General features: G+C 48.1%; 1 protein-coding gene across 4 annotated transcripts; it reads right to left on the bottom strand.

Annotated features, from left to right (window-relative positions):
* Positions 1–170: 170 nt before the first annotated feature.
* Positions 171–27,142, bottom strand: AKAP8L (A-kinase anchoring protein 8 like). 4 transcript variants are annotated; one of them, XM_035703619.2, is made up of 15 exons: positions 26,986–27,142; positions 21,601–21,675; positions 17,081–17,113; positions 16,721–16,778; positions 16,538–16,618; positions 14,223–14,676; positions 14,026–14,122; positions 13,873–13,943; positions 13,442–13,505; positions 12,410–12,518; positions 10,823–10,964; positions 10,626–10,731; positions 10,261–10,391; positions 644–739; positions 171–561 (listed from the first exon to the last, which is right to left on the bottom strand). In XM_035703619.2, the coding sequence occupies exons 1-15, from the start codon at positions 26,996–26,998 to the stop codon at positions 244–246; spliced, it is 1,848 nt and encodes a 615-aa protein (XP_035559512.1). In that variant the 5' UTR covers positions 26,999–27,142; the 3' UTR covers positions 171–243. The 4 variants fall into 4 exon arrangements, with proteins under 4 accessions (XP_035559512.1, XP_025313636.1, XP_025313638.1 ...); XM_025457851.3 differs by having other exon boundaries at positions 16,538–16,778; XM_025457853.3 differs by lacking the exon at positions 16,538–16,618.

The following is a 27,142-nucleotide window of genomic DNA, read 5'->3' as shown; positions in this document are numbered from 1 at the left end:
GGGAGTTTTGGTCCGATCACGCAGTCTTACTGCGCGCAGGCGCTTCCCTCTTCCTTCCCGCCGCCAGTGCGCAGGCGCACCCCCACCCTCCCCCGGGCCCCGCGCGCAGGCGCACGCCATTCCTTCCTATGCCGATGGTGCCGCATACCAACAAACGAAGGAGAAAGAGATGGGACGGGAAGAGCTTTATTAGGCTCAGCTTCCAGCCTTGGGCACGCGGGTCCTGCCCGCCCGGGGCCCGGGTTACGGTGCGCCCCCGCCACCCTCCTCCTCGTCGTCGTCGGCCTCCACGTCGAGGCCCGGGATACCGCGGATCTGGCGCTGAAGCGCCCCGCCCAGCAGGGGCACGGCCTCCTCCTCCTCCTCCTCGGGGGGCGGTGGCGGTGGCGGAGACGCGGCCCCGGGGGCCGGCTCCGGGGGCACGGGGGGCTGCGCCGGCGCGCCCTCTGCACCCTCCGCGCCCCCTGCCGCTTCGACCAGCGCGCCCTCGTCCAGGGGGCCGCCCTCGGCCTCCTCCTGTTCCTTCTCTTCCTCGGGGCTATCGGTGAACGGGTTCTCACCCTGTGGGGAGGGAAGCGGACACTGAAGGGAGCGAGGGCCCGCGGGAGCCGGAGGCCGGGGGCCGGGGGCCGGGGCACCTCACCTTCAGATAGCGCTCCAGCTTCTTGCTGATGATTTTGTTGTTGAGGATGCTGCGGGCCACCATGAGCGAGGACTTCTTGGACTGCTCCATCATGAGCTGCAGGCAAGGCAGGCAGGGCTGGAGAGGCTGCTCTGGGCGCCAGAAAGCCCCCCTCCCACACGCCACTAGATCTGCGGAGCCCTCCCAAACCCCTGGGCTCAGCACAGCCAAGCACTCTAACCACGTGATGTAGGTGTACAAGTGTACCTTGGGTACAAGCGTAGGGCCACTCTACAAGCACGGAGCTAAGACCTGATCTGATCTTTGCTCGAATGCTCCATTCTTCCACATCATATGTACTGTATGCAATTGATTAAAGACATATGTCTTTACAGCTGTACAGCAGAAATCTGATGTGCTTACATAAAAACTACAAACAGTGAACAAATTAGGAAACCTACTAAAAGCCAAAGTTGCAACCTATTATCAAGAAGCCAACTGCCCATACGCAAGGAACTCTTTAGAATCAACAGGGAGGATATGATCTGGAATACAAATGTCAAAGAGTACATTTAAGTGAAATACCTCCTTTTAACTCATAGAATTCCGAGGATGAAGAATTATACCCTAAATGGCAAGGGTGAAAAGAGGGTTCCTACCCTGACGGTGACAAGGTCAACTGTTTACTTTTTGGAAAGCAGTTTGATAAAATGTATCAAAATTAAGTTTGTCTCAAAAATTTGTCTCAGTAATTCTTTACAGGAATAAGAATCTATCCTAAGACTTGGAAACATTCATGCACATAGTTGCAGAAAAACTGGAAAACACCTAAAAGTTCTGTGTAGTTAAATAAATCATACATTCAAAAGAACAACATGCAGTCCTTAAAACAGGGCTCATTTCTGGGACCCCTGGGTGACTCAGTTGGTTAAACATCTGACTTCAGCTCAGGTCATGATCCTGGGATCTTGACCCATGTGGGACTTTGTGCTCGGCAGGGAGTCTCCCTCTATTTCTGCTCCTCCCCACCAATGGTGCATGCACTCTCAAATAAGATTTTATTTTAAAAATAGGGCTTATCTCCCTCTGTGTGCTGAGAAAGGCAGTATGCATAGCATGCCAGAGCCTTTTGTCTGGAAGGATTTACACTGAAATGCTAAGTGGTTTTCCTCAATGGTGGAAGTACAGACAAATCTCACTTTTGTCAGTATGAAGATAATGCATATATAAAGCCACAAGCTGGAAGATGAAGGCTATTTCTGTTGGCATGGGGGAGCCCCACCCCCAGGAACCCTGCTGCCGCATCCCAGCCAACTCTTTATTATCATCCTGTCACTTGCTGTTTCTATTCTGTTTCCCCACCTTCACTTTTTCTTTACTCATTTTCTTTACTATTTGGGGAAAATAGGGATAGTCCTCATACATGCTTAAAATGAAACAAGTTAAAGATGCACAATTAGGATGCTAGGTCAGATCATTTCATCTGCAGCTCATCACTTGCCAACACATGATCCTCCTTCCTGTCAGCACAGAGATGTACATGCAACTCCCAAGGGAAGCCCACTTACAGGGTTTCCAGATTTTTGCTACAAGAACCAAACGCCACCAGAATAAACTTAAATACTTCCATGTTGGTGCTACCCAACAGGTTCCCCAAAGTGATGGTGTCTCAGTACTCTGCAAAAAAGTTGTAGTACGTTGTAGTAGTAAGTCGGGCTTCCTCCACCTGTATTAAAACAATGTACTTATCCTTTTGCCTCCTCAGCAGCATCAGATGTTCCCACTGTTGGGTACTTTTGCAGTTGAAGGAAAGAAAATAATGTATGCATCCTCTTGTGGCATTTCCCTGCCCACCAGCGAATCTCAGAGATCTGATACGCACATGGGGCCACCTGCCCAGCATTTCTAGGAGGTCATCTTCTCCACGACCTCTGGGTTTCCTGGCTTGCTCAGGAAGGCTTTCTGCAACCTCAAGGTAAACAATCTAAATTTTGCTCTTTTATTTTTCACATTTATTATTTCTGGAATTTAAATATATTGCAGGAGATTAAAGGTCCAGCTTTCTTGTTCAGAAATTTGTGAGATAAACTGCTTTCTCCATTAAATTGACATACAGGTCTATAATAATCCCTTCTCCACAAATCTGAAATCCAGAAGGAAAAAGTTTTCCCCTAAAACTCCATTGTGTTTTTGAGCCGTCTTTATTTATACCACTTATATAAGTCATTTGAGGCATTACTGATGGTTCGGCTATAAGTCACCTTCCCAGGTCCCACCTAGGGATGTTAGTGATCATCCTAGGGTTTCAGATAAGGAACCTGTGCTGACTTTGATAATTACTAAGTTCCAAAACATACTGGGAACCTTCATTAGACTCTATTCTGGTTCCACCACTGTATTACTATGCCAGTATCGCTCTTCATTTTTAATTGCAGTGGCTTTGAAAAAATATTTTATCTGCTAAACCAATTCCTTAAACTCAACTATCACTCTTTCTATAATTTTCTGGACTGTTGTTAGACTTTTAGTTCTACAACATAGGGCGGCCCAGGTGGCTCAGCGGTTTAGTGCCACCTTTGACCCAGGGCCTGATCCTAGAGACCTGGGATCGAGTCCCACATCAGGCTTCCTGCATGGATCCTGCTTCTCCCTCTGTCTGTGTCTCTGCCTCTCTCCCTGTGTCTCTCATGAATAAATAAATAAAATCTTTAAAATAATAATTATTCTACAACATAAACTTTAAATCAATTTCTCCAGTCCTCCTCCCCAGAATATGATGGGAACCCCCATGAACTATCCACATTAATATAAGGAGATGTAGTGTTTGTTTTGCTCTGCTATTAAGTCTCTATGAAGCACACCATATATTCCTTTATTCATTGAAGTCTTGTTTCCTATCCTTGGAGTTTAAGATCCATACCTTTCTTCTTAAATCTATAGTCCTAGTTATTTTATATACTTTGTGGTTATTTGTGAGTATATTTTCCCCCATTTTCATTTCTAACTGGGTTATTACCAGAATGGAAGCTATTGCTTTCTGGATATTATCTTGAATTCCACCCTTTATCAAATACTGTTATTAACACCATTTTGTTGGAATCATTCAGCTCTTCTAAGAATATAATTTGCATATAAAGTTTCCTTTCTAGCATTTCATACAAATACTGTTGCTATTTTTTTTTCTTTTTCTTTTTTTTTTTTTTAAGATTTTACCTATTTGAGGGAGAGAAAGAGAGTGTGAGTGCACACAAGCCAGAGGCAGAGGAAGAGAGAGAAGCAGATTCCCTGCTGAGCTTGAAGCCCAATGCAGGGCTCTATCCCAGGACCCTGCGATCATGACCTGAGCCAAAGGCAGACACCTAACCGCTGAGCCACCCAGGCATCCCTAAAAGTTTTATTTATAAGTAACCTCTACACCCAACATGGAGTTTGAACTCAACCCCGAGATCAAGAATTAGAAGCTCAATGGAGCCAGCCAAGCACCCCTACTTAGCACTTTTATTCTTTAATAATAGAATGTATGGTTTCTTTGTTTCTTTTTTAAGCTTTTATTTATTTATTCATGAGAGAGAGGGAGAGAGAGGCAGACACAAGCAGAGGGAGAAGCAGGCTCCATGCAAGGAGCCCGATGTGGGACTTGATCCCGGGACTCCGGGTTCATGCCCTGAGCCAAAGGCAGACACTCAACGGTTGAAGCCACCCAGGCGTCCCAAAATGTATGGTTTCATTTTGGCATTATCCTTATCCGATTATTGGAACTAAGGTTAAAAAAAAAAATCTTCCTTAAAACACAACAGAAGATAGACTTCCAGTATGACAACTTGAGAAGCTACATGGACCTGCCCCCTGGTGAAACTGATAAAGACTATAGAAGAACACAACCCTTTAAAAGTCAAGGGAAAAGGTCCTAAGGACATACAGCAAATGAAGAAACACTGAGCAAGGAAAAGCTACTAAAACTCAGTAAAGATTGTGAGTTGTGGTTAAAATATGACCTGTTGCTTCCCTGCCTTCCCCAGCTCAGTGATGGAAAACCCCATTCCAGATGTTGCAGCAAGAATACAGGGCTCCGACTCTTCCCAGAAGGATGGAAGAGTTCAGCAGTTCTCATCTAGCCCCTAGCTACCTGCTGCTAAAGTTAGGTTCTAGGAAGGTTCAGCTCAGAGGTGGGGGTTCCCTTCTTTTCTCCTGTCCCCAGACTTCTGGAATGGAGACTTTGCTGAGAATACCAGGTTTCATACTGCTCTTCCTCTGGCTTATTCATAAAGCAGAGGTCTCATGCCTTGGGAGAGGCAAACCAAACCAAGATAGGAGGTTATAGCTAACGACCCCTCTCCCGAATATCTCCTAAAGCAGCAGATGCTCAGGAATAAGCATTCTATAGTCCCCAGCCCAGCTCCAGAGCACAGGCTTAGTTTTTACCCAGGCACAAGCCTTAAAAGTGAGTTTCTAAATCTTTCCAGAAGAACTCACTTTATTCGAAAGAATGTAACGAAGTTCAAAACAGAGGGCTCTCTCAAAGCAGTGGAGGGTGTGGGGAAAGCCAATTAAAAGAAGACTAGTAGATTTGATACCAACATAAACTAAACCATCCGCTGCCCTCCTTACCAGAGACCAGTAAAACAGCTAAGAACCTCTAGGGCTCAGAACTCTTAAACAATGACCTCAAAAATAATCCTATAAAAAGAGCCTGGATTTAATTGATTGGATCAGATTAGAGAGCAATTTAATGCCTCAAGGCATTGCTGAAAACAAGACAGCAATCAGCCAACAATTTATGCAGTTTATAATAGTTTAAGTGTAGTCTGGAAAAGAAAAAGAGAACCTTCTCAAAACCACTGTTATCCCAGGCTGGCTGTGCATTTGCCTTGCCCATGGCTTCCTCTTCCAAGGCACCCTAGCAAAGGCTTCACATTGTAGGGATGAAAGAGACTTCAAAAAAATAATTTGACTAAACAAACAAATACAGGAATAAGACTGGGGTGGAAAGAAGGAAAAGGCATGATCATGACACTTTTTCATCAAATACAGAATATCAGTAAAGAGACAAATTATAAAAAACAAAAATAAGTAAGTCTTGGAGCTAGAAAGTACAACTGAAATGAAAAATGCACTAGATGGGGTTGATGGTAGATTTGAACTGGCAGAAGAATTTGAGAATCTATAGATTGGTAGAGATATGATCTGAAAAACAGAACAAAGGAAGAAAAATATTCTCAGATAACCTTGGGACATCACTAGATGACCCGACATATGCATAATGGTAACACCAGAAGAGGAACAAGTTGCAGAAAAAAAATATATGAAGAAAAAATACATACAAACTTGCTAAATCTGATGAATAACTTTAACCTAGAGATCCAACAAGATCAACAAACTCCAAGTAAAATAAATACAAAGAGATCCACAAAAAGACTTATCATAATGCTAAAAGCCAAAGACAAGGGAAAAATCTTGAAAGCATCAAAAGAAAAATTAATCATCACTTAAAAGGGAATCCCAATAAGGCTAAAGGTTGGCTCCTTATGAGAAACAAGGCCAGAAAGCAGCAAAATAACTTATTTACAACATTCGGGGTGCCTGGGTAGCTCAGCTGGTTAAGCATCTGCCTTTAGCTCAGATCATCCTGGGGTCCTGGGATAGAGCTCAGCAGGGAGCATGCTTCTCCCTCGCCCTCTGCTGTTCCCCCTGCTTGTGTTCTCTCTCTTTCAAATAAAAGTCTTTAAAGAAAAAGTGTCACCAAGACTTCTATGCCTAGCAAAGCTATCTTTCAAAAATGAGGTGAAATAAATACATTCCACAATCAAGAATACCTGAGAGAGGGCAGCCCGGGTGGCTCAGCGGTTTAGCACTGCCTTCAGCCCGGGGCCTGATTCTGGAGTCTGGGGAATCGAGTCTCACATCAGGCTCCCTGCACGGAGCCTGCTTCTCCCTCTGCCTCTGCCCCTTCCCCCGCCCCCTCGCTCTCTGTGTCTCTCATGAACAAATAAATAAAATCTTAAAAAAAAAAAAAAAAAAGAATACCTGAGAGAGTATGCTTCCATACCTTGTAAGAAATACCAAAGGAAGTTCTTCAGGCTGAAAACAAGTAATGCCAGACAGTAATGTGAATCCACGTGAAAGACAACAAAGGTAATTATATAAGAGACACTATAAATATGCAGTTCTTTGCCAGTCTTCTCAACTGACTGAAAGGAAGTTGTACAGAGCAATACACACACACACACACTCTTGTACTGTTTGGCCTATAACATAGAAATATAACATGTTTGCCAATAACAGCACAAAGGTGGGGGGACTATAGCTGTATTGAACTGGTAAGGAAATGAATACAGGTGGTAACTTAAATCCACAGGAAAAACCCAAATGAAGAGAACCAAAAATGAGAAATAAGAAGGCTAAGATAACAGAAGCTAGAAGCTAGGAATATAAAATTGCTCTTTCTTCTGTCAGCTTCCTTAAAAGATGTAAAATTACATAAAGTAGTTATGATCCTGATTATACTATTGCCTTTTTGTTATTGGGATTATAACACATACAGATAAAAATTGTAGCAGCAATAACACAAAAACCTCCTATGTAAAAAGAGGTATATAGGAGTAACTCAATCCCACTGCAATTAAGTTGTTAAATCTGAAGATTCTGAGAAGTTAATATATGTAAGGTAAGGTCTAGAGAAACCACTCAGAAAATAATGCCCAAAAATGTAGTGCGTGTGTGTGCGCACGTACACACATGCACGCGCACACAAAACATTAAGGAAATTAAAATGTTACACTACAAAATTAAAACAGTAAAGAGGGAATAGAACAAGAGATGTAAATTCAACAATCTCAGTAATAACATTAAATGTGAATGGACAAGTGATCCAATCAAAAGAGAGTCAAACTGGATTAAAAAAAAAAAAAAAAAAAGATGAGCTCAAAAGATCCAAATTAAAAGAGCTAAAACTTATAAAACTCTTATGAGAAACACAAGGATAAATCTTTGTGACCCTGGATTTAACAATGGATTCTCAGTGATGGCACCCCAAGCACAAGCTAACAAACGAAATAAACTGGACTTTATCACAATGAAACTTTTGTACTGTAGACACATCAAGAAGGTGAGAAATCAACCCACAGGTTGGGAGAAAATGTTTGTAAATCATAGATCTGATAAGGGATTTGTGTCTAGAATACACAAAAAACTTGTTTTCAAGATTTTATTTATTTAGGAGAGGGAGAAAGAGAATGCACAAGCATGTGTGCATGGCGGGAGGGGCAGAAAGGGGAAGGGAAAGAGGGAGAAGGAGACAATCTCAAGCAGACTCCCACTGAACATGGAGCCCAACTCAGAGCTTGATCTCACAACTGAGATCATGACCTGAGCTGAAACCAGATCAGGAGTTGGGACACTTAACAGACTGAGCCAGCCAGGTACCCCTAAAACATATAAAAAACTCTTTAACTCAAAAAGACCATACAATTAAAAAACAAATACAGGATCTTAATAGACATTTCTCCAACTCCAAGGACATAGACAAATGGCCAACAAACCCATTAAAAGATGCTCAACATCATGGTCATTAGGGAAATTCAAATAAAAAATAAACAGTGGATACCACTTCATACCCACTAAGAAGGCTAGAATGAGAAAGTCATAAAATCAGTGCTAGAGAGATGTGGAGAAGTCGGAATCTGCACACTACTGCTGATGGGAATATAAAACAGTGCAGACACTCAGGCAGTTAAGCAGAGTTACTACTGGATCCAGACATTCCACACCTAGACTGGTACCCAAGAGAAATAAAAACATATGCCCACACAAAAACGTGTACACAAACATTCAAATGCTTATAATAGCATAATTCACAATAGCCAAAAGTTGAAAACAATCCAAATGCCTAAACTAATAAACTGCTAGACCAAACGTGGTACATCCAGGCAAGAGCGTAAGATTAGGCCATACAAAGGAATGAAGTTCTGACACATGTTACCTGGATGAACCTTGGAAACATGCTGAGTGGAAGAAGCTGATTATAGAAGAGACCATGTATTATGTGACTCCATTTATGTGAAATGCTCAGAATGAGCAAATATGCAGAGACAAACAACTGGTTAGTGGTTGCCTCAGGTAGGGGAAGCATGGGGCAGAGTTGGGGAGTGATAGCTAAAGGGCATGGGTTTCTCTGAAGTGATAAAAATGTTTTATAATTGATTGTGGTGATGGCTGCACAACTAACATACTAAAAACTACTGCACTGTATGGCTTAAATGGGTGAACTATATGCTATAAATTATATCTCAAACGGTGACCGAAAATAATAATTAGAAGCTTTCCATTCATATCTATAGTCTGGAATCTTTAAAAATACAGTATTTAAGTTGTACTCAAATCTCTGTAAATAATAACTTCCGGTGCTTTCTAACTTGCAAGTATCTTCTGTCTTTTGTCACCTAAGGAATCCCTCTATTAACAGCTATGGCTTTTTCTTTTTTCAAACTTTTTCTAGGATCAATTTTGAATTTATGTTTTACTGGCTATCACTCACTTCACCTGATTTTCCACATTTTGATACCATGCACCATCCATCCTCTGCAGTCTGCTCTATTCCTACCCCGTTTATCAGCTCCCAGTTCCAGAAACTGGTGTTGGCAAGATCCCCACAAGATTTCCCACTGTTGACAATCAGTGCACCAAGATCAGAGATGAATTTGATGGCCATGGACAAAGGTTGAAAAATGCTATTTCAACTACACTCCCCAGACTGCTATAATCTGCACATAAATCCCCTCCACCTCCTTCAGGGTCATGGCAGTCAAGCCTCTCCAGGCCTAGACCTGGTCCTGGACCTCTCAGCTCTACTGCCCAGCCCCGTCCACCCCGAGTAGACCTCTAACAGCCACCTTCAGCCTAGTGGGTCACCCCTCAATCAAAACACACCTTCCCTGGCTTCTTTGCTAGGCATTGAGGATACACTGGAAAATGCAACCGAGTTTGTTCATCTTCTTGCCAGACTTGTTCCTTTCCCTGTACCATATCCCTACCCCCTTATCTTAGCAGCTGCTCTGTCCACCTTGGTCCCCAAGCCAGAAGCCTGAGACATCCCAGACTCCTGGTCTCCTGGTCACTTCCTTAAACAGACCCTCTGTCCAGCCTTTCTCATCACTCCCAAAGTGAGGGCCCTCCTGTATCTTGGTACTGCAGCAGTGCCTTGTGCGCTTCCTGCCACTACCCATCTCACTCCACACCAGGTGCCATATCAGCTCTAAACCCCTTAGTGCTCGGCTTAAAAAACTGCCAACAGGACTGAGCCCAGCCCTTCAGCCCAGGCCCCATGAACCCCTCCTCTAGCAACACTCACCCTGTATAATTCTTATTGGGTTTCTGAACCTATTTGGCTAGTGGCTCCTATGCACAACACAGAAGTCCCCGTATCTCACAGCCTTAAGATCCAATTCTAATGCCACCCTCTCCCAGGCAGAGTTCCCATTTCCCTCCCCTTGCCCTGCACCTGCACTGAATACACTGTCAGAAATGTCTATGTCGGCCTGCCCCACCACATCTCCTGCAGTACCTCATGGGCAGAGGTCATAACCCCAGGACCTTCCCAAGTCAATCCACAGGATGGTAGAAGGACACTGGTGGCCACTCACCCTGCGGTTCCGGTTGTGATCCATGGTCTTGAGGTGCTTCTGGATGATCCCAAACTGCATGGGAATGAAGAGGTCACAGGCTGCACAGTGGGCTGCCTCTACCTTCTTCACAAAATGCTCCATGGCAATTTCTGCAGGGGGGAGAAGGAGGGTCACCACGAGTTCCAGGTGCCTGAGACAGACCCAGCAGTTTAGGGAAACCACCAGACCAGCTCCTCACCTCACCCTGCCATTTCCACGTGGGCCTGAGGCTGTTCTCACTGACCCTCCCTGGGGGAACAGAGGGGTGTCGTGACCCCACTCTGAAAACCAGAGGAGGGCAGGCTGAGTCTCTGCCTGCTTGGAGTGGAATGGAACCTACTCACCTTGGGTAAGATCCTGGTCTCTGTAGATCTGCTGGATCAGACCATCAAGGTCCTCCACGGTTTTCCGGAGTTCCTCTGTCTTCTTGGTCTTATTGGCGACATATTCCTGCCGAAGATACCGAGGTTTGTGCAGGCTGCTCTGTGTTCCTAGGGTTCTGAGCAGCTCAGAGCAGCCATGCTGCTGCGCCAAGGCTCACCTGCAGAAAGTCAGCCGTCTGCCTGGGGAGCTTGGTGCCTACATATTTAAAGTGCTCCTTATGGAACTTGCTATCGAGGTGGCTGGTCATCTCCTCCTCATAGAAGGTCCGGTATTTGCAGAGAGAACACACAAACTGGATCCTGCCACAGGAAAGAAATGCGGGGCTGAGGCCTCGATGGTCTCAGGGAGCAGTGCTGCCGCCTCACCCAACCCAGCTGCGAGCCCTGAAACAGGCCTTGCTCACGGGCCTCTGAAGTGCGGTCCCGGCAGGGGGACAGGCTAGGACCAGTGGGGCTGGGAGCAGAGGGACAGAAAGTCTGCAGGCTGCAGTTACTGCAACGTGGGGGACATGGGAGGAACGCTTCCTTCCCAGACAGGAGGCTGAAACCTGAGGCAGCAGCTGCTGCCACAGGCAAGGAGTCGCTGGAAGGCTGCCGGTGGGCCTCTCTACCAAGGCTGGGCACGAGTGTGTGCATTTGGCCCAGCTGGGGACCGAAAGGAAGGATGCCCTGGCGTGAGCCAGGTGGCCCTGAGGTGCAGAGTGGAGTACGCAGTCCCGAGGCAGGGCCCGAAAAGGTGCTGCATCTTCCTTCTGGGTCTGGGGGACCGAAAGGCCCAGCCCATCCTCTGCTCAGAATGCTTGGGGGTGGTGTCGGGAGGGATGGGAGGCAAGCAGGCCTGGGCTCCTGCTGCCTCATCTTCCTCTTCCAAGAAGAGACCAGTCTGAGCTGGAAGGAGGACGCCCGCCTGGCCTGCCAGAGGGCAGCCTGGAGTCACCTGAGCGAGGTGCTCTGTCTGGGCCTGGTGTCCACAGCAGAAGCCCGGGGTCTGGGGCCTGGGCTGGAGCAGGCCGCCGTGGCAAGGGGCGGAGGAGGCCAGCCGCCACCGAGGCCTCGGGGCGGGTCCCTACCTCTGCCGGACGTCCTTATCTGGGCCACGGGGTCAGCTTTGTCTGGAGAGCCCAGGGGCCGGGCGCCGGCGAGGCTGAGGAAGGTCCAGCAAGAGCAAGAGTCTGAGGCGGAGGAGGAGGAGGCAAGCGCCAGTGCGGGAGCCCTGAGGGCAGACAGACCCGACCAAGGGGCGTGAAGGGCTCAGCCGCAGACAGGCCCGGCCTGACAGGGCCGGCGGGCAGGGCAGAGGGCAGGCCCGAGGCTGCCACAGCCCACAGGTGCTGCCATCTCTCCTGGGCGCGGCGGCGGCCTCTTGGCAGCTAGCTGGGGTGGCACAGGCGCCTTGGACCTTGAGTCTCTGTTGAGTTGGCCCCCTCCCGCAGGGGCATCAGGCCCCCAGTGCACCTCGGGGCTCGTGCGCCGAGTGACCTAGCGCTGGAGCTTCTGGGCAACGGTGCCGAGCAGTCGGGTCTCAGGTCAAAGACGCTAGCGGTCGCCAGGCGGCCGCAGTGGGGCGGGGAAGAGTCAGGCCTTGGGAGCTGGGCCTGGCGGGAAGCAGGGTCCATGCACGGCCGAGCAGGTGGCAGCTCCCGAGGGAGGCCAGAGGGCGGCGAGGCGGCAGAGCTATGGCCCTGCTCTCCAGGCGGCAGCCCCAGAGCGAGGCAGAGGCAAAGGAGTGGAGGGAAGCTGGTTACCTTTCTACCATGCGGTCTCTCTGCCGCTTTTTCTGCTTGTCCTGGCTCTTCTTGCCTGCCTGCAACTTGCGCTTGATCTGGCCACTATCATCCTGGATGCTCAGGGCCCCTGTGAAAACAGAGGAGGAGCACAGTCACTGGCTTGGTTCCACCAGGTCGGGGCAGGCCCTGGGGCCTCTGGCTGGATCACCCGCCTTCTACTCCAGACAGTCCATTCTGAAAGCAGCCGTCTGAACAAGGACTCTGGCCATGAGCAGGGCTGGGCACCCTGGCCTGGGCCATTTTGAGCCTAGGTCCTGAAGAGGAGAGGAACAGGCTGACCCCACCGCTCTCCAGAACACCCATACTCTGCTGTGGGCCACAGGGAGGCTGGAAGGTAAACAGAAGCCATCTCGGAGGGGACACTGACACAGGTTCAGAGGGGCCAGGTAGCGGGATGCAGAGAGGCCATGGCTGAGGCCTACGTGCAGCCCGCAGAGGTAAAGAACCCAAAGCTCACAAAGCTTAGCCCACCCCCCACGGCGCACCGCGGCAACAGTGGGCTGAGGCTGGATTCGCTGTTAGGTACCTGCTGGCGCTCATCACTCAGGTAGGGGGACACGGACTCCCAACAGGGGCTGGAGAAGCACTAAGGGAGAGGACACGCAAACCAGAGCCGTAAAAACTGCGAGGGTCCCAGCTTGGACACCAGCCACCGAGGACTTGGAAGTGTGCACTACTGAAGGCCCTGAGGGCAAGGAGGATGCCTGTGCTTCCCACCAACTCTTTTGCTTGCTGCCCCCACCAGAAAGTAAAACCAATGTGCTAGGCAGGGGCCAATGCCACCCATAGCCTGTCTGGGAAGAATGGTGGAGGTAGTGGGGATGGGAAGGAGGCAGAGGAACAGAAGCCCCCTGCCAGCACCTGCCCAGCCCCACAAGGGAGGGCCCATACTGGCTACATTTCTGTCTCAGCCCTGCCCTCAGCTGGGTCCCTCCAACTGGGAGCGCATGGAAGAGCCTCCCCAGCACCCAGGCCACTTAGAAGACTTACCCTTTTCTGCATCCTCTTTGCCGTCTTCTTTGCCTTCTTCTTTTCCCTCTTCGTCTTCTCCTTCCTAGGATACCATTTGAAAAACCCCACATTAAAGTGTTTACAGTTGTTTATAATGGCTCTGAATGATAAGGCCCTGCTAAGTGCCAGGCACTGGGCCAAGAGCCTTCCCCCCTCAACAGCAGCCCTCACATAGGGGGTTCATTCTACCATTTTCCGGGAAAGAAACCTGGCTTCCAGCTGGGTGGCCTGCTTGCAGCCTGTACTGTTTCCACCAGACCTCCACCTCCCTGTGCTGGGTACATGTGCATGACCAGGATGGCCCATGGCTCCTGGGGAGCACCCTGCTCTGTGGCACAGGGGCTCAGCCAGCCTACCCTCCTCCCCAGGCCCCGCCCACTGGCAACACATGGAGGAGCCCAGCCACTTACTGCTCTGGAGCCCTTCTCCACAGCCTCAGTGCCTTCAGTGCCCTCTGCAGCTTCCCCCTCGGTGCCCTCATCTGGAAAAGAAGAGGAGACAAGCTCAGCCTGGGAGCCCCATGGGGTAGGGGGAGGGAAGCAGCAGCCTACTGCCCAGCTCACCATTGTCTGAATCACTATTATCTGAGCAGTCCGTCCGGGTGGCTTTACTGTCTGGTTCATCAGGACTGCCGCACTGCTTTCTCTTCTTCTTCTTGGTCTGGGGTTGGAAAGAGGGAGCTGGGTCAGGGCAGGTGGCTCCATGCCCCTTGCTCCACCCAGTCAGGGGCAAGGAGGGATGAGAGGTCTCCTCCACTCACCCGGAAGTCGGCTGTGGTCCAGGTCTTCCAGGTCCGCCTCATCTGCTTCATGCCATTGCCAAACCCGAAGCCAAAGCGGGAGCCACCTGGGAAGGTGCCCCCGCCTCGCATGCCCTGGAACATGCTGTACTCAGGGATGATGTTCTGAGAGAAGAGGGAGGGCAGCCGGGAGGCACCAGGCATGCACTGGCCCCGGGCCCCCATGGGGTCTTCCCACATGCGCCCATAGCCCGAGGCCATCGGCCGGCCACTCCTGGAGTCCCGGGCCCAGCCCTGAGCCCGTGGGCCAAAGGTGTCGCCGCCACGCATGCGGAACTGGTCACGGTAGGCATCGTACTGGCCCTCGTAGGCCATTTCCATCTCGGGGTCAAGTTCGCCATAGTCGTAGCCTGACCGGTATAGGTCGCGCTCGCTCAGAATGGCCCTCGAGTCACAGGCCTCATAGGAATCATATCTGCAGAAGCAGGTGGCAACCATCAGGGACGCCCTCAGGTCCCACTACCCTTGGGTGGAGCCTACTGTTCCTGTCTATCCCCAAAGCTCCCAGTTCTGGGGACAGGAAGTCCTACTCCAGCACCTACACCACCCTGTCAGAGACGCTCAATGTTCAGGAATGCCAATAAAAAGGCCTCTCAGGAGCCTCTGCACCAGCTAGGGGACTCAAAGAAAAGCTGACAATAGGGTGGAAAAGGTCTCAGAGTGCATCAGCCTCAGCCCTTCGGAAGTATGTACATATCTATGGTAGCCAAAATGCGCAAGGCTATTCTTCAGGGGCAGAGCCAAGCACTCCAGCTGTCCTGTGGCATATGGGCAGTCAAGCATACAAATGCCTGTCCAACTGGGATAATGATGCCCACAAGAAACCCTGTGCTGGTTTCATCTCTTTTGGCTGAGGGAACTTCGAATCTCCCAAAGGCCTTCACCACCCAACAGGCGAAGGGAAACAAACTGCAGAGTGCTTCCCAGGAAAGTCACTGAGTTTGCCCAGGGACTAGAGAAAAAGCTCTATCACATTGAACCCTCCATAGCAACTGGGAAGGCAGGCCAAACTTCCCTCCCAGGAGAAAGAGAGCACTGCAGAAAGCTCTTCTAACCGTGGACGCAGCCCACATACCCCTAGTCCCTAAACCCACACATCTTACAGGCACAGGGGCCCCTCCTGGCAAAGCCGGGCAGCCAAGAAGTGCCAGCAGCTGTGGGAGAAGTAGCTAGCACTACCTAGTTGTCACTCCCTCCCTCACCCCTGCTCCCCAGTTCTAGGCTATGGCAAGAAGGTACACAGGCAACTGGCACCAGCAGCGACACGGTCCACACAGCCACTGAGCCAAAAGCCAAGAAGCCAAGCCCCTCCTGCCTTAAGTAGCCTCAGCTTTGAGTGCAGTGGCTGCCAAGCATGGGGTATGTCTGGGGATCCCCACCTTTTTACTTGCTACAGTGTCAATGCATACATGTTCCTTTGGCAGCCTCTGCCCCCCAGTGGCCCTAGGACCTCATCTGAACCCAGCAGTGCCTGGCTTGACTCATCCTTACTCTCTGCTCTCTTTTCATCTGTCAGCTAGAGCCATTAGACTGCTCCACACCACCATGTGCTATCCTCACTGAAACCTCTCGCTAGGGCACAAGGACTTCTGAGCCAGTACCAGTTTAGACAGTGACAACAAATGCCCACAGCATGATGCTGTGGAATAAGGCAGATCTAGGTGGCAGGCCCAGCTCCACCAGCTATTCCTGGGTGCCTTCAGGCAAGAGTGTGACCTCTTGTGCTTCAAGAATGAGGACAAGAGTTCCTCACAAAGGTGCTTTTGAGGCTCAACAGGCACACATTCGTCAAGCTCAGAAGAGTGGCCTGGAAGTGTCCAAATTTTCTCTCTTATGTGGGGATAGCCCAGCTTGCTGTGGTCAGCCCTAAAGGCTCATCATCCTGTTTCATGCCCAGGCCAATCTGTCCTGTCCCAACACTGTGTGGGATACAAAGTCTCATGGGAATTCCAAATGGCTGTCTCCAGAGAGAGGGGCCACTTAACCGTCTGGTCCTGAGAAGAGCCATTCAGAGGACATAGTGAAGCCGGCCCAGTTGGAACTTGTTCTTCCCCCTATAAGCTGGGGGGAGACTGGACACCAGGCAATTGCAAAGGGCAGGGAGGGGGCCCAGGCCAGAGAAGGGAAGCATAGCAGACCCTGAGCAGTCTTTAGGAGCCCCCAGCAGCAAAGCAAGGGGAGAGGCAGCAGACACAGGAGGCAGGTCAGAGAGGGAGGTGCCAGCAGGCAGCAAGCGTGCCAGCAAAGCCTCAGCCCCTGGGCAGACACCCACTCACCTTTCTCCACCTGAGCCGTACATGCCTCCTTGTATCATGTCTGTCTCCAAGTGTGGCACCATATCTAAGCGCTGGTTAATTCTGGACAAAACGGAATCGGCACTGGCGCTACTCGCAGCACTAGGGTTTGCATTTGTGTCAGAGCTAGGCATTTCCCAAGAGTTTGAAGTGGCCATACCATACCCATAGTTGGTGGTGTTATCCTGGCCATAGCCATAGCCATAACCATAGTTCTCGTAGCCTGCAAGGAGAAACACAGAGACAGACGGACAGAGATGGCAGGGACAGGTAGAGGAGAGGCAGAGGTAGAGAGACAAACAGAGAAACAAGAACATCTGCTGTCACAGAGACAAGCTGGGGACCCTAGCCACCTGAGGCTGAGTGGGGTCCTAACCACAGGACCTCCTGTCAAAGAGTAGCTGGCCCCAGAGTAACCGGGGCCCCCAAAGGCACCTCCCAATGCTCTGGGCAAGCCAAGCAGTGGCAGAAACACACAACCAGTCCAATCCCAAGGGAGAGAACAATAATCATGGGAATACTTGCCTCTGTTAGTCCCAGAGTTCCAAGTTCCATATCCTATAAAAAGTAAAAACTCAATTACACCTACAATTGATTATAATACAAAAGCTTAATTCAAGTACAAATGAAGGCTATGATTCCCAGTATCTGACTGGTGACAGAAGAGCGAACCTCCCCTGAGAAGCCTTGAGCTTAAGAGCACTCCATAGATGACCCAGGCCCTGCCCTGCCCTGGTGCTCGAACTTCTGTGGCTCTGACCATCTGCTACTAAAGGGGCCTTCCCTTGCCAACACTGCCAGCTGAGGAATTTGGCTCTCCTACTCCTCTCCTGAGGAGCCAGAATTAGATTACCCCCACTTCCCGCTAACCACCAATCAGAGGAAGAGGAGAATGGGTTCTGGTGCCTCACACAGACTGCGTACAAAAAGTACAGCACAGGGCTCACATCTACTCTGAAAACCATGTCACTCATATCACCCAAAAAAAGCCATCACAGAGAAACTGACCATCCTAGTTCCCTAAGTATATGCCTTAACAAGCAAGGCTACCAAACCCTTGGATCTCATGTGTGTGCTATGCTGAAACACACCCACAGAGGTAAGGACAATTCCCATCTTGAGAAAACAATCTGGAACATAGATTAAATATGCTCTGGATTTTATCACAGCACATAAGAAAAAAATTCATTCCTTCAGGAACACAAAGCCATTAAGAACTGACGAACTGCAAAGCCAAGTGGGCATTTCAACTCAAGCAAACATGGTTCCTCCAGGGAAGTCCACCAGAACTCTCCCAGTTCCAATCTCCAGTGAGATTCCAGAGTTGTCTTTTATTCTGTATTGTCTCTACCCCGCAGACACACAGGACCTGCTCATCCCAGGGCAGAGATCAAAGCTCAGTGAGAAGGCGGCATGATGAACGGCAGAGTCCAGCCACAGAAGAGCAGGAGTGTATAAATTTGAAAAGATGGACAATAGGGCCAGGCCGAGGTCCTACACTTGGTTCCTCCTTGATCCAGCACATGAACAGAATGAGGAGGTGGAAACTTCAATGACCATTACATTTCATGCACCAGAGAGCTCACAGAGCAAAACTCCTCTTGGTTGGGAAATCAAAGCAGAGGCTTCCCATTGGTTCATTTATTCAGCAATTGTCATCCTGAGCACACAAGAGCAGAGGCTGGTGGTACTGGGCAATGCTCAAGCCTGGAGCACCGTCTATTAGAGATGCTTCTAACTAGAAAGTGGCAAGGGACAGCCAGCAGCAGCAGCCACGTAAGGGAGGAGAGGCAAAGGAGTTCTGACAGGTGAGAAGAGAGGCTGGCAGAGACCAGGGAATACTACACACACAGCCCTGGCAGCTAACAAGAGTCTGGTCACATGGATGTCTGCACCAGGACAGTGGGCACTAGCTATTCAAAAGGAAACAGGAGGGATCCCTGGATGGCGCAGCGGTTTAGCGCCTGCCTGTGGCCCAGGGCGCGATCCTGGAGACCCAGGATCGAATCCCACGTCGGGCTCCCGGTGCATGGAGCCTGCTTCTCCCTCTGCCTGTGTCTCTGCCTCTCTCTCTCTCTCTCTCTCTGTGTGTGTGTGACTATCATAAATAAATTAAAAAAAAAAATTAAAAATAAATAAATAAATAAATAAAGATTTAAAAACAAAACCAAACAAAACAAAAGGAAACAGGACAGGGAAGCAAAGGCAGAGCTGCTGGGGCTGTGCTCATGAGGCCTATATACGGTCCTCCAGGGCTTTAGCTGCCAAAAATCTGCCAGAACAGAGCAAGGAGGCACAAAGAAAGAAGCAGGAATGGGTGCTAAACTCTATAAACACAAGGACAGGCAAGTGGACAGGTAGGTGATGGTCTTGAAACAGGACTTGGAAAGCACTCTCCATATGCTGGCTGCTATGTCCAGAAGAACCCAGACTCCTGGAAGAGTTTCCCAGCCAGGTCCCTTCAAGGGGAAATTTTTGTCTACACTATGAGGCCTGGGGAGTCCCAAGATGGGCCCCTTCCAACAGAACAACAGAGCTCACTTTCACCTTCAGAGGGGAATGAGACTAGTGTTGACATAGGGAATTTTAGGGACATATTTTTTTTCTAATAAGAGAAAGACAACAGAAGAAGAGAAAAGTAGATGGTCACAGCAAACAAAAGGTATAGAACAAAAATATAAAACAATGTAAACATCCAACTTCAAGGAAATTATAATCTACCTTCTCAGTGACATACTTCATAAAGGCATCAAAAAAGAATCCATTAAGCCTCTGTAGAACAAGGAAATGCTTCTAGCCGTAGGCAAATAAATCAGGATACACAATTCTATCTACCTTTAAATTATTCAACTACTTAAACCAGGAATGCTGACAAAAGTATTAAAATGGTGGGATCACAGTTGACTGTTTCCCAAAATGTTATTTAAATGTTGTTATATTGGGGGAAAAAAAGTTGTTATATTGCTCTTATAATTTAAGCCAGAAGGAAATATAAAAAATATAAAATTGTCTTTACTCTTTCAGATTACCACCTACATAAAAAACAACAACAACAACAACAAAAAAACCACAACTCTACGAGTTACAAGAATAATCAAGCTTAGCAAGGTTTATTAGTAGGCCGATATATATATAAAAGTCAACCCAGGGGATGCCTGGGTGGTTCAGCGGTTGAGCCCATCTGCCTTTGGCTCAGGGCGTGATCCTGGAGTACCAGGATCAAGTCCCACATCGGGCTCCCTGCATGGAGCTTGCTTCTCCCTCTATGTCTCTGCCTCTCTCTCTCTCTGGGTCTCTCATGAATAAATAAAATCTTTTTTAAAAAATCAAAAAAATAAAAATAAATTGAATGTCATTGTATTGATGGATCAGAAAACTTAATATCGTTAGTATGTTAATTCTTCCAAACAAATCTATAGATTCAAGGCCAATGGACTCAAAATCTCAGCAGGAATTCTTAAAGAAATTGACAAACTGATTCTAAAAATTTATATGCCAAAAAAAGGGGAACTAAAATATCCAAGTCAATTCTGGAAAAAGAATAAAGCTGGAGAACTTCAATTAACTGACTTCATGACTCATTATGTAGTAATCAAGATGGGCTGGTACTGGAGGACATTCAGATACACAGGTGACCAGAATTAGAGTCCAAAAACAGACCGCCCCACATACAGTTCAAACTGATTTTCAACCAAGTTGAAAAAAGAACATTGACCTATACTGCACACTCTATAGAGATACTAACTCAAAATGAATCACAGAACAGATGTAAAACATAAAACTAGGAGGCACCTGAAAGAAAACTCAGAAGACAATCTTGGTGACCTGGAGTCAGGCAAAAATTTCTTAGATGTGACCCCCAAATCACCATATACTAAAAAGAAAAAAAAGATTGATAAATAAGACGTCTTCAAAATGAAGAACTTGTGTTCTTTGAAAGATACTACTGATGAGAATAGACAAGCTACAGGCTGTGAGAAAAGATTTGCAAATGGCACATCTGCTAAAATGCTCCTACCCAGACTATGTAAACCAGAGGGAAAAGAATACAAAAAAGCTGTGTAACCTGGGACTACAGTTTGGTTAGAAGGGATGAGGCAGACAGGGCGGGATAGGGAAGCCATACACACCAAGTTTCTACTTGTTTAGGAAGTATCGGATACCTCCTTACTCAATTTCAGAACATTTTAAGTCTCCTTCTCCCCCTGGGACTAGTTGTAAATACTTCAGGAAGCTTACAACCATTTATTCAGCGACTCCTGAGATAATGCCATGGTGTAGGCCCAGTCTCTCCCCAGACCCTAGTAGTACAACAAATTCTCCATCTGAGCAAGCAAAGTATTATCCTTATTAATTCCAAAGAGGGCTCTTCATGAGGTCACAGACCACACGGTCACAGATCACAGAAAGACTAGCATTTATTGGCAGGCGGTTAGAGGTTGCCAGAACATACCAAGAGAACATCTATGGATTCTGTCGAGTGGCTACTTCTGAGTTAAAGATTTAATGCATCTGACCGTGACTGAAAAATCAATTGGACATTTCCCCTCTATCCTGTGTGAGAAGCCCACTGGCTTGAGATGGTCTGACTGATGGTCTCTAAAAACCCTGCTAGACCCAGGGAGGTAGCCTCTCTTACTTACAGGTCCCACACAGTAGAAGCTAAATTGATGGCTTGGTTTCTGCTCAGACCAATCCTCTGGACTTTGATTGGCCACTCTCCTTCCCAGGCCCTCAAGGGGATTTTCTGAGGCCAGACCTTTGTCACAGACCATATGCACTTCCAACAAGATGTTCCAGGATCAAAGGAATCAATCATTTACAGTTCCAAGAACTCCAGCTTGCTCAGTAAGCAGACATCTTTCTCATTACTGCCTCCAAGGGAAGTACTAGCCATTCCACTGGTCCACCACACCGCTGTCTTTAAGATTGCATTTGGACCAGCAGACAGTGAGAGCAGAGTCAAAGGCAACTAAAATACCAGCTTGCTCTGCCATTAGAAGGCAGAGTATTCACCCTCTGGTTCCCCGGGGGCCCACACTTACCATAATCACAGGTGGGCTGAGCGCTCGTGTCTGAGTAGGTCGACTGCAAAGTGGTTTCAGATCCCTGGACAAAGCCTAAATATATGCACAGTGTGGTTAATTTCCCAAAACAAGGCACATGGAGATGACCTAAGACTGCCCTTCAGTGTAAACTGGCTGGCAGTCCCTCCCCTCAATGGAAAGCCTCCAAGAACTACAGCTTCTCAACACTTTAATTATACCTCCAGAACATATTAGCCAATTAAAAAACAGGCTATATTTAACTTGCTACATTAGAAGACCTGGATAAAAATGTTCAAACATTTTAAACCAATATTCAGTTTCAATAAATGAGTACCCAAATTATTCAGTTAAATGAGGAAAATACTTATATCAAATGACAGAAAGGCGAGTGGCCTCCAATTCAAACAAGGATGGAGATTGGTTCCGAACAATGTTAAGGCAAATAATACCCCTTCCCTTCCCCCAAATCTGAAACTGAAACTGCTTTGTATTTTTTAGTTTTCTCACAAAAACCATGTACATTACGATTACCTCTCGAAAGCAATTACTTGGGGTGAGCATGTTTTCACCGAATATTATACATAGTATGCATATTATTTCCTATTTTCTCAATTCTCAAAACTATTTCTCAATTTAAAATGAATTGGTACCAAGTAAGGAAAACCTGAACCTCTATCAGAAACTTTTGCTCTTAAATGATGAATCCTGACACTATCTTTATTTTTTTTATAATAAATTTATTTTTTATTGGTGTTCAATTTACCAACATACAGAATAACACCCAGTGCTTATCCCGTCAAGTACACTATCTTTAAAATTGCATTCACAGGGCAGCCGGGTGGCTCAGCGGTTTAGCACCGCCTTCAGCCCAGGGCGTGATCCTGGAGTCGGGGAATTGAGTCCCTAGTCGGGCTCCCTGTGTGGAGCTTGCTTCTCCCTCTTCCTCTCCCCTCTGTGTCTCTCATGAATAAATAAAAAATCTTAAAAAAAAATAAAATTACATTTACAAATATTTTAAATGATTTACCCCTAGCACTGAAACTACATACCGTAAGAGGCAATTATTTGCTTATTCTCATCAGATTCAATTCATGACCTAAAAATTAAAGCCAGTGCCTTTAATGCTTTTTTTCAACAAAAGTATACACCAAATGCTTCCCCTGGGGTAGGCATTCACATGTTGACAGTCTCTCTAGCTCCTCTCTTAGGACCACAGCAACAAAGATGACCATAACAGCAGCCAACACTGAACAAGTGTTTCCCCTGCAGGGTGCTAAGAGCTTTATCTGCATTATTTTACTTCATCCTCAACACAGCCAACAAAGGGGACAGGGCCAAGATCCCTTACCCTGTAATTCCCAAGTCCAAAAAGTCTGAAAACCAAGTGTTCTCCTCATATGTGGTGCCAACACTCAATGTGGGGCAAAAGTGACCTGTGAGGACAATTAGGATTTTTCTTTACCCAACATGGTATAGAAATAATACATTTAATTACAGGGTGCTGCCCTTGACCCCAGTGGGGGTGTTGTGGAATGCCCTCTCAAGCTAGAATTCCAAAATATACCCAGCTCCAAGGGTTTCAAGTAAAGAACAGCAGAGCCACACTGTCTTTACTTCTCAGAGGAGGGGTCAGAGACTGAGGCACTGGGGAAGGAGGAAGATAAAAGTACCCACACTAACCTTTTTTACCTTCCCTAATTAAAGAGGGTACATTATAATGGACTCCCTAAGGGACCCAGGACCTTCCCAAGAGGTCCGCATCTGAAATACTGAATGCATGCTTTGGATGATTCACTTTGAGGAGGCCCAACAGTGTAAAAATCTGTACCCTACACCTACCTTCTCCACTGTTTGCTCAACTAGCTTCCGGAAACCTGTTTGTTCAGTAACACAGCCACCAGCAAAATGGCTCCAGCCTTTAGATAACCTGGCTTATACACGTTTGCGGCTGCAGCTGGAACCACCACACCCTGCCAGGAATACTAACTGGAACACAACAGAAGAGCTACAGAGCAAGAGATCTAGGTCTATTGAGAGGGGCCCTCGTTCTTCCCTGAGAAAAAAAGAAAGACAATCCACTAAACCTTCAGAGATCAATGGCAACCTCTGCTCTAGTTCTGTCCTCTCCATGTTAACATTTTGTTCCACAATACTGTCTGTCTCTAGAACAGGAAGTTATGCTTCAATTGTGAATAAATTCTTGTCTGGTTCATGAATCCTTCTCTTTTTGGTTTGATTTACCAGCCTGATCAGCTCTGGGTGAAAAAATGTTTGCCCCTATAAAGCTAAGTCAGACCATGGATTTATGATAATTACACATCATGATCCCTCCTTCCCTCTTGGTCTGTAAAAGACTGTGACATCTTTTCACTCAAAAATACAGAAAACTTCTCCATTTTCTTCTTTTTCTTCTTCTTCTTCTTTTTTTTTTTTTGAAAGGGAATCCTTTGAAGAAATGACTAAAGTGATTAAAAACTAGAGGACAACTGGAATGAGGTTAGGTTGACTCCAACCTCTACCATTTGGTGGTAACCAGCCTCCAAGATGGCTTCTACTCATTCTTGCCTCCTGAAATTGCTGTCCCTTCCCAAACTAACAGAGGTAGCAGTGTAACCAATAAGATTGCAGAAATAACTCAGTAGGACTTTTAAGGCTTCTGCCTTGCTCTCTGTTAGATCATCCACTCTGGGGACAACCAGCCACCATGCTGTAAGGACCTGCAAGCCCACATGGTTAGGAACCCAAAGCTAGCATCAACCTGCCAGCCATGTGAGAGTTAAGAGTCATCTTGGAGATGGATCCTTTAGCCTCGATCAAGCCTTCAGATAACTACAGTCCCAACTGACATCCAAAATGTAACTGCACGAGACATCCCAAGCCAGAACCATTCAGCTAAACTACTTACATATTACCTACACACACACACACACAAAAAAAAAAAAACCTGTGAAATCAATGTTCTTATAAAAGGTTTGGTAGCATCTAAGGGCCTGATTTTAGATTTTTCTGTCCTGTTTTTCTATTGCTCCCATCCTTCCCTGTGGTGTCAGAGATGGAGTCCCCTTCCCTGAGTACACATAAAGTGACTGGGTTCAAAAGCTGGACAAATTATCGAAAAAATTACTTATTTTAATCACCTCCCATGCTTAATAATAATGGTAACATTTGCTTCAAGTCCTCCAGAACTCCTTTTTTTTTTTTCCTTTTTTTTCAGAACTCCTTCTTAAAGGCAAATTGTTTGAAATATGACTTAAGGGACGTCTGGTGGCTCAGTTAGTTAAATGTCAGCCTTCAACTCAGGTCATGATCCCAGGGTCCTGAGACAGAGCCCTGCATTGGGCTCCCTGCATTGGGCTCCCTGCTCTGCGGGGAGCTTGCTTCTCCCTCTCCCTCTGCTCCTGCTCCCCTTGCTTGTGCTTTCTTTCTCTGTCAAATAAATAAATAATCTTAAAACAAACAAACCCAACAACATATAAAGCAAACAGTGAAACGTGACTTAAATTTTTTTTTTCTTTAGTGGTCTGCTTCTTAAAAGGGAAAGACAATATAAAGCTGCTGTGGTTTTTAGTTGATTAAGATCAAGGAAAAAGTAATCATTACCTCATTATCATGGCTCCCTCAGGAAACCAAGAATTAAAGCCTACAGGTCTGGAGTTGAAATTCAGACCTGGCCACTAACTCAGTCTCCTTGTCCATAAATATAAATGCTCCATTATTAAGCTACTCTATAGCACCCAACCATTCACCTTGTCCCCCACCCCCCACCCCAGCAGTTCTGCTCCTAAAACCAAAGAACTATCTTCCAGTGCTCAGTAAGACTTGGTGAAAAGGGTTACATCTCAATTCCAGAGATGTCAGCGACTACCCTAGTGACTTTCCTTCTGAACCAGAAAGCTACAGAAAGACCGGGGCAAGGTTGTCCAACTTTGGTACTACTGATATTCTGGGCTGGATAATTTATTTGTGGTGGGGGCTGCCCTGTGCATTAGAGGATGTTTAGCAGTATTTTTGGCCTCTATCCACTGGATGATGGTAGCAACTCCAATCCCAGAGGTGACAAACAGAAGCATCTCCAAACGTTGTCAAATGTACTGGGGGGCGGAGGTGGAGGGAAGAAGAATCAATCACCCTTGGTTGAGAACCACCGGCCTAAGGAATGGCTCCTTGAAAAACTAGGATTCTTGCCAAGCTCCTCACCTGGGGGCCAGAGGAGGGAGGCCTGGCATCACTTCCCTGCTGAGGCCAACATAAAGTAGCCTAAGGAACAGCCCCAAAGGCTCCAGTTCCATCGTCAGACCCCAACATTCCAAGCAGAATGTAGGTAACCCAGCAACCATACCTGCTCAAGCCTAATACTCCCGTCAAATGGGGAGGCCTCGTCTATGGCCCCGGGGCTGAGAAGCTTCCTGTGTTACTGCCAAGGCAGACGCGTGCTTTCAAATTCCCCCACAAGCGTCCAAGCATAGCCCAGGGCCCCCTCTTTGATCTCATCACCCACCTTCCCCTTTGCTCAAATCCCACTGGCCTCGCTAGCTGATCTAACCTGACGGCGGTTTCTGCTCCTGGGCCTGTATGTCGATGGCCTCGCGGGTTAGATATCCTTAACCCCTTCAGCCCATTCAGGTCTCTGATTCAAATGTCACCTTTATACGTTGATCCCACTCACCCCCACCCCACCACTGCCCCCGAGCAAGCCCCTCGGCGTCAGATCGCCGGGGAATACATCCTACGTTCATTGGTTTCCCTGCTAAGGTCCGCCCCTAAGCTGCTAGAGGATTTCCTGCCCATGTCTCCGTGCCTGTTCAGCACCTGACACCATGACTGCGACAGATGGTGAATGAATTAATGGAGAGGCCGGTCATTCCTCGCAAGGCTCACGCTCGGCCCCTCGGATCCCCCGCTCCTCGCCCGGCGCCTCTCCCGGCCTGGGGCAGACAAAGGGGCCGGGAGGTGGGCAGCTACGCATTCCGCAGGGAAACTGCGCGGGGGAGGCTGCGGCAATGGCGACGGCAGCCCAGCCCTGTGACCCGTGTGTCGGGCCGAGGCCTGAACAACGGCGACCTGGGGCGTCTAGGTCCGAGGCCGGGCCAAGCGGGGAGGCGATGGGCGCAGAGAACGCAGGTGCGCAGGCGGGGCCCTCGGACACAGGCGCGAGGGCAGGACCTCGGGCAGCGGCGGGCCGGGACGCGAGGCCAGGAGCACAGAGAACGAGGCGCCAAGGCGTGAGCCGGGGGAACCAGAGGCGACGGGCCCGCGGCGCCATTTTGTGACCGCAGAGAGGGCAGCGTCCAGGCCCCGGGGAGCTGAGGGCGAGCCCGCTGTGGCTCTGGCGCATCCCTGTCCTTCCCCCGCCGAAGCCCAACCCCTACCCTGCGGGCCCACCTGTGTAGCTCATGGTGGCAGCGAACACTGCACCCGAGGACTCAGGCAGCTGTCCGACACGTCCGACGCCGGGGTAGCGGCGACAATCCCCGGGGCCCCTTCTAACACAACCGAGCCCCACCCCCCGCCCCCATTGGCTCGCGTCGGACTCTGGCTT

The sequence above is a fragment of the Canis lupus genome, chromosome 20, assembly GCF_003254725.2.
Source record: "Canis lupus dingo isolate Sandy chromosome 20, ASM325472v2, whole genome shotgun sequence".
Lineage (NCBI taxonomy): Eukaryota > Metazoa > Chordata > Mammalia > Carnivora > Canidae > Canis > Canis lupus.
This window is presented reverse-complemented; position numbering and strand designations above follow the sequence as displayed.

Bases quoted from the DNA above. Each gene is read 5' to 3' on its own strand.
- AKAP8L (XM_025457851.3), bottom strand. The intron at 13,506-13,872 runs GTAAGTGGCTGG...ATGGTATCCTAG, and splicing joins TGGAGAAGGGCTCCAGAGCA to GAAGGAGAAGACGAAGAGGG. The intron at 12,519-13,441 runs GTAAGTCTTCTA...CTGTTTTCACAG, and splicing joins CAAAGAGGATGCAGAAAAGG to GGGCCCTGAGCATCCAGGAT.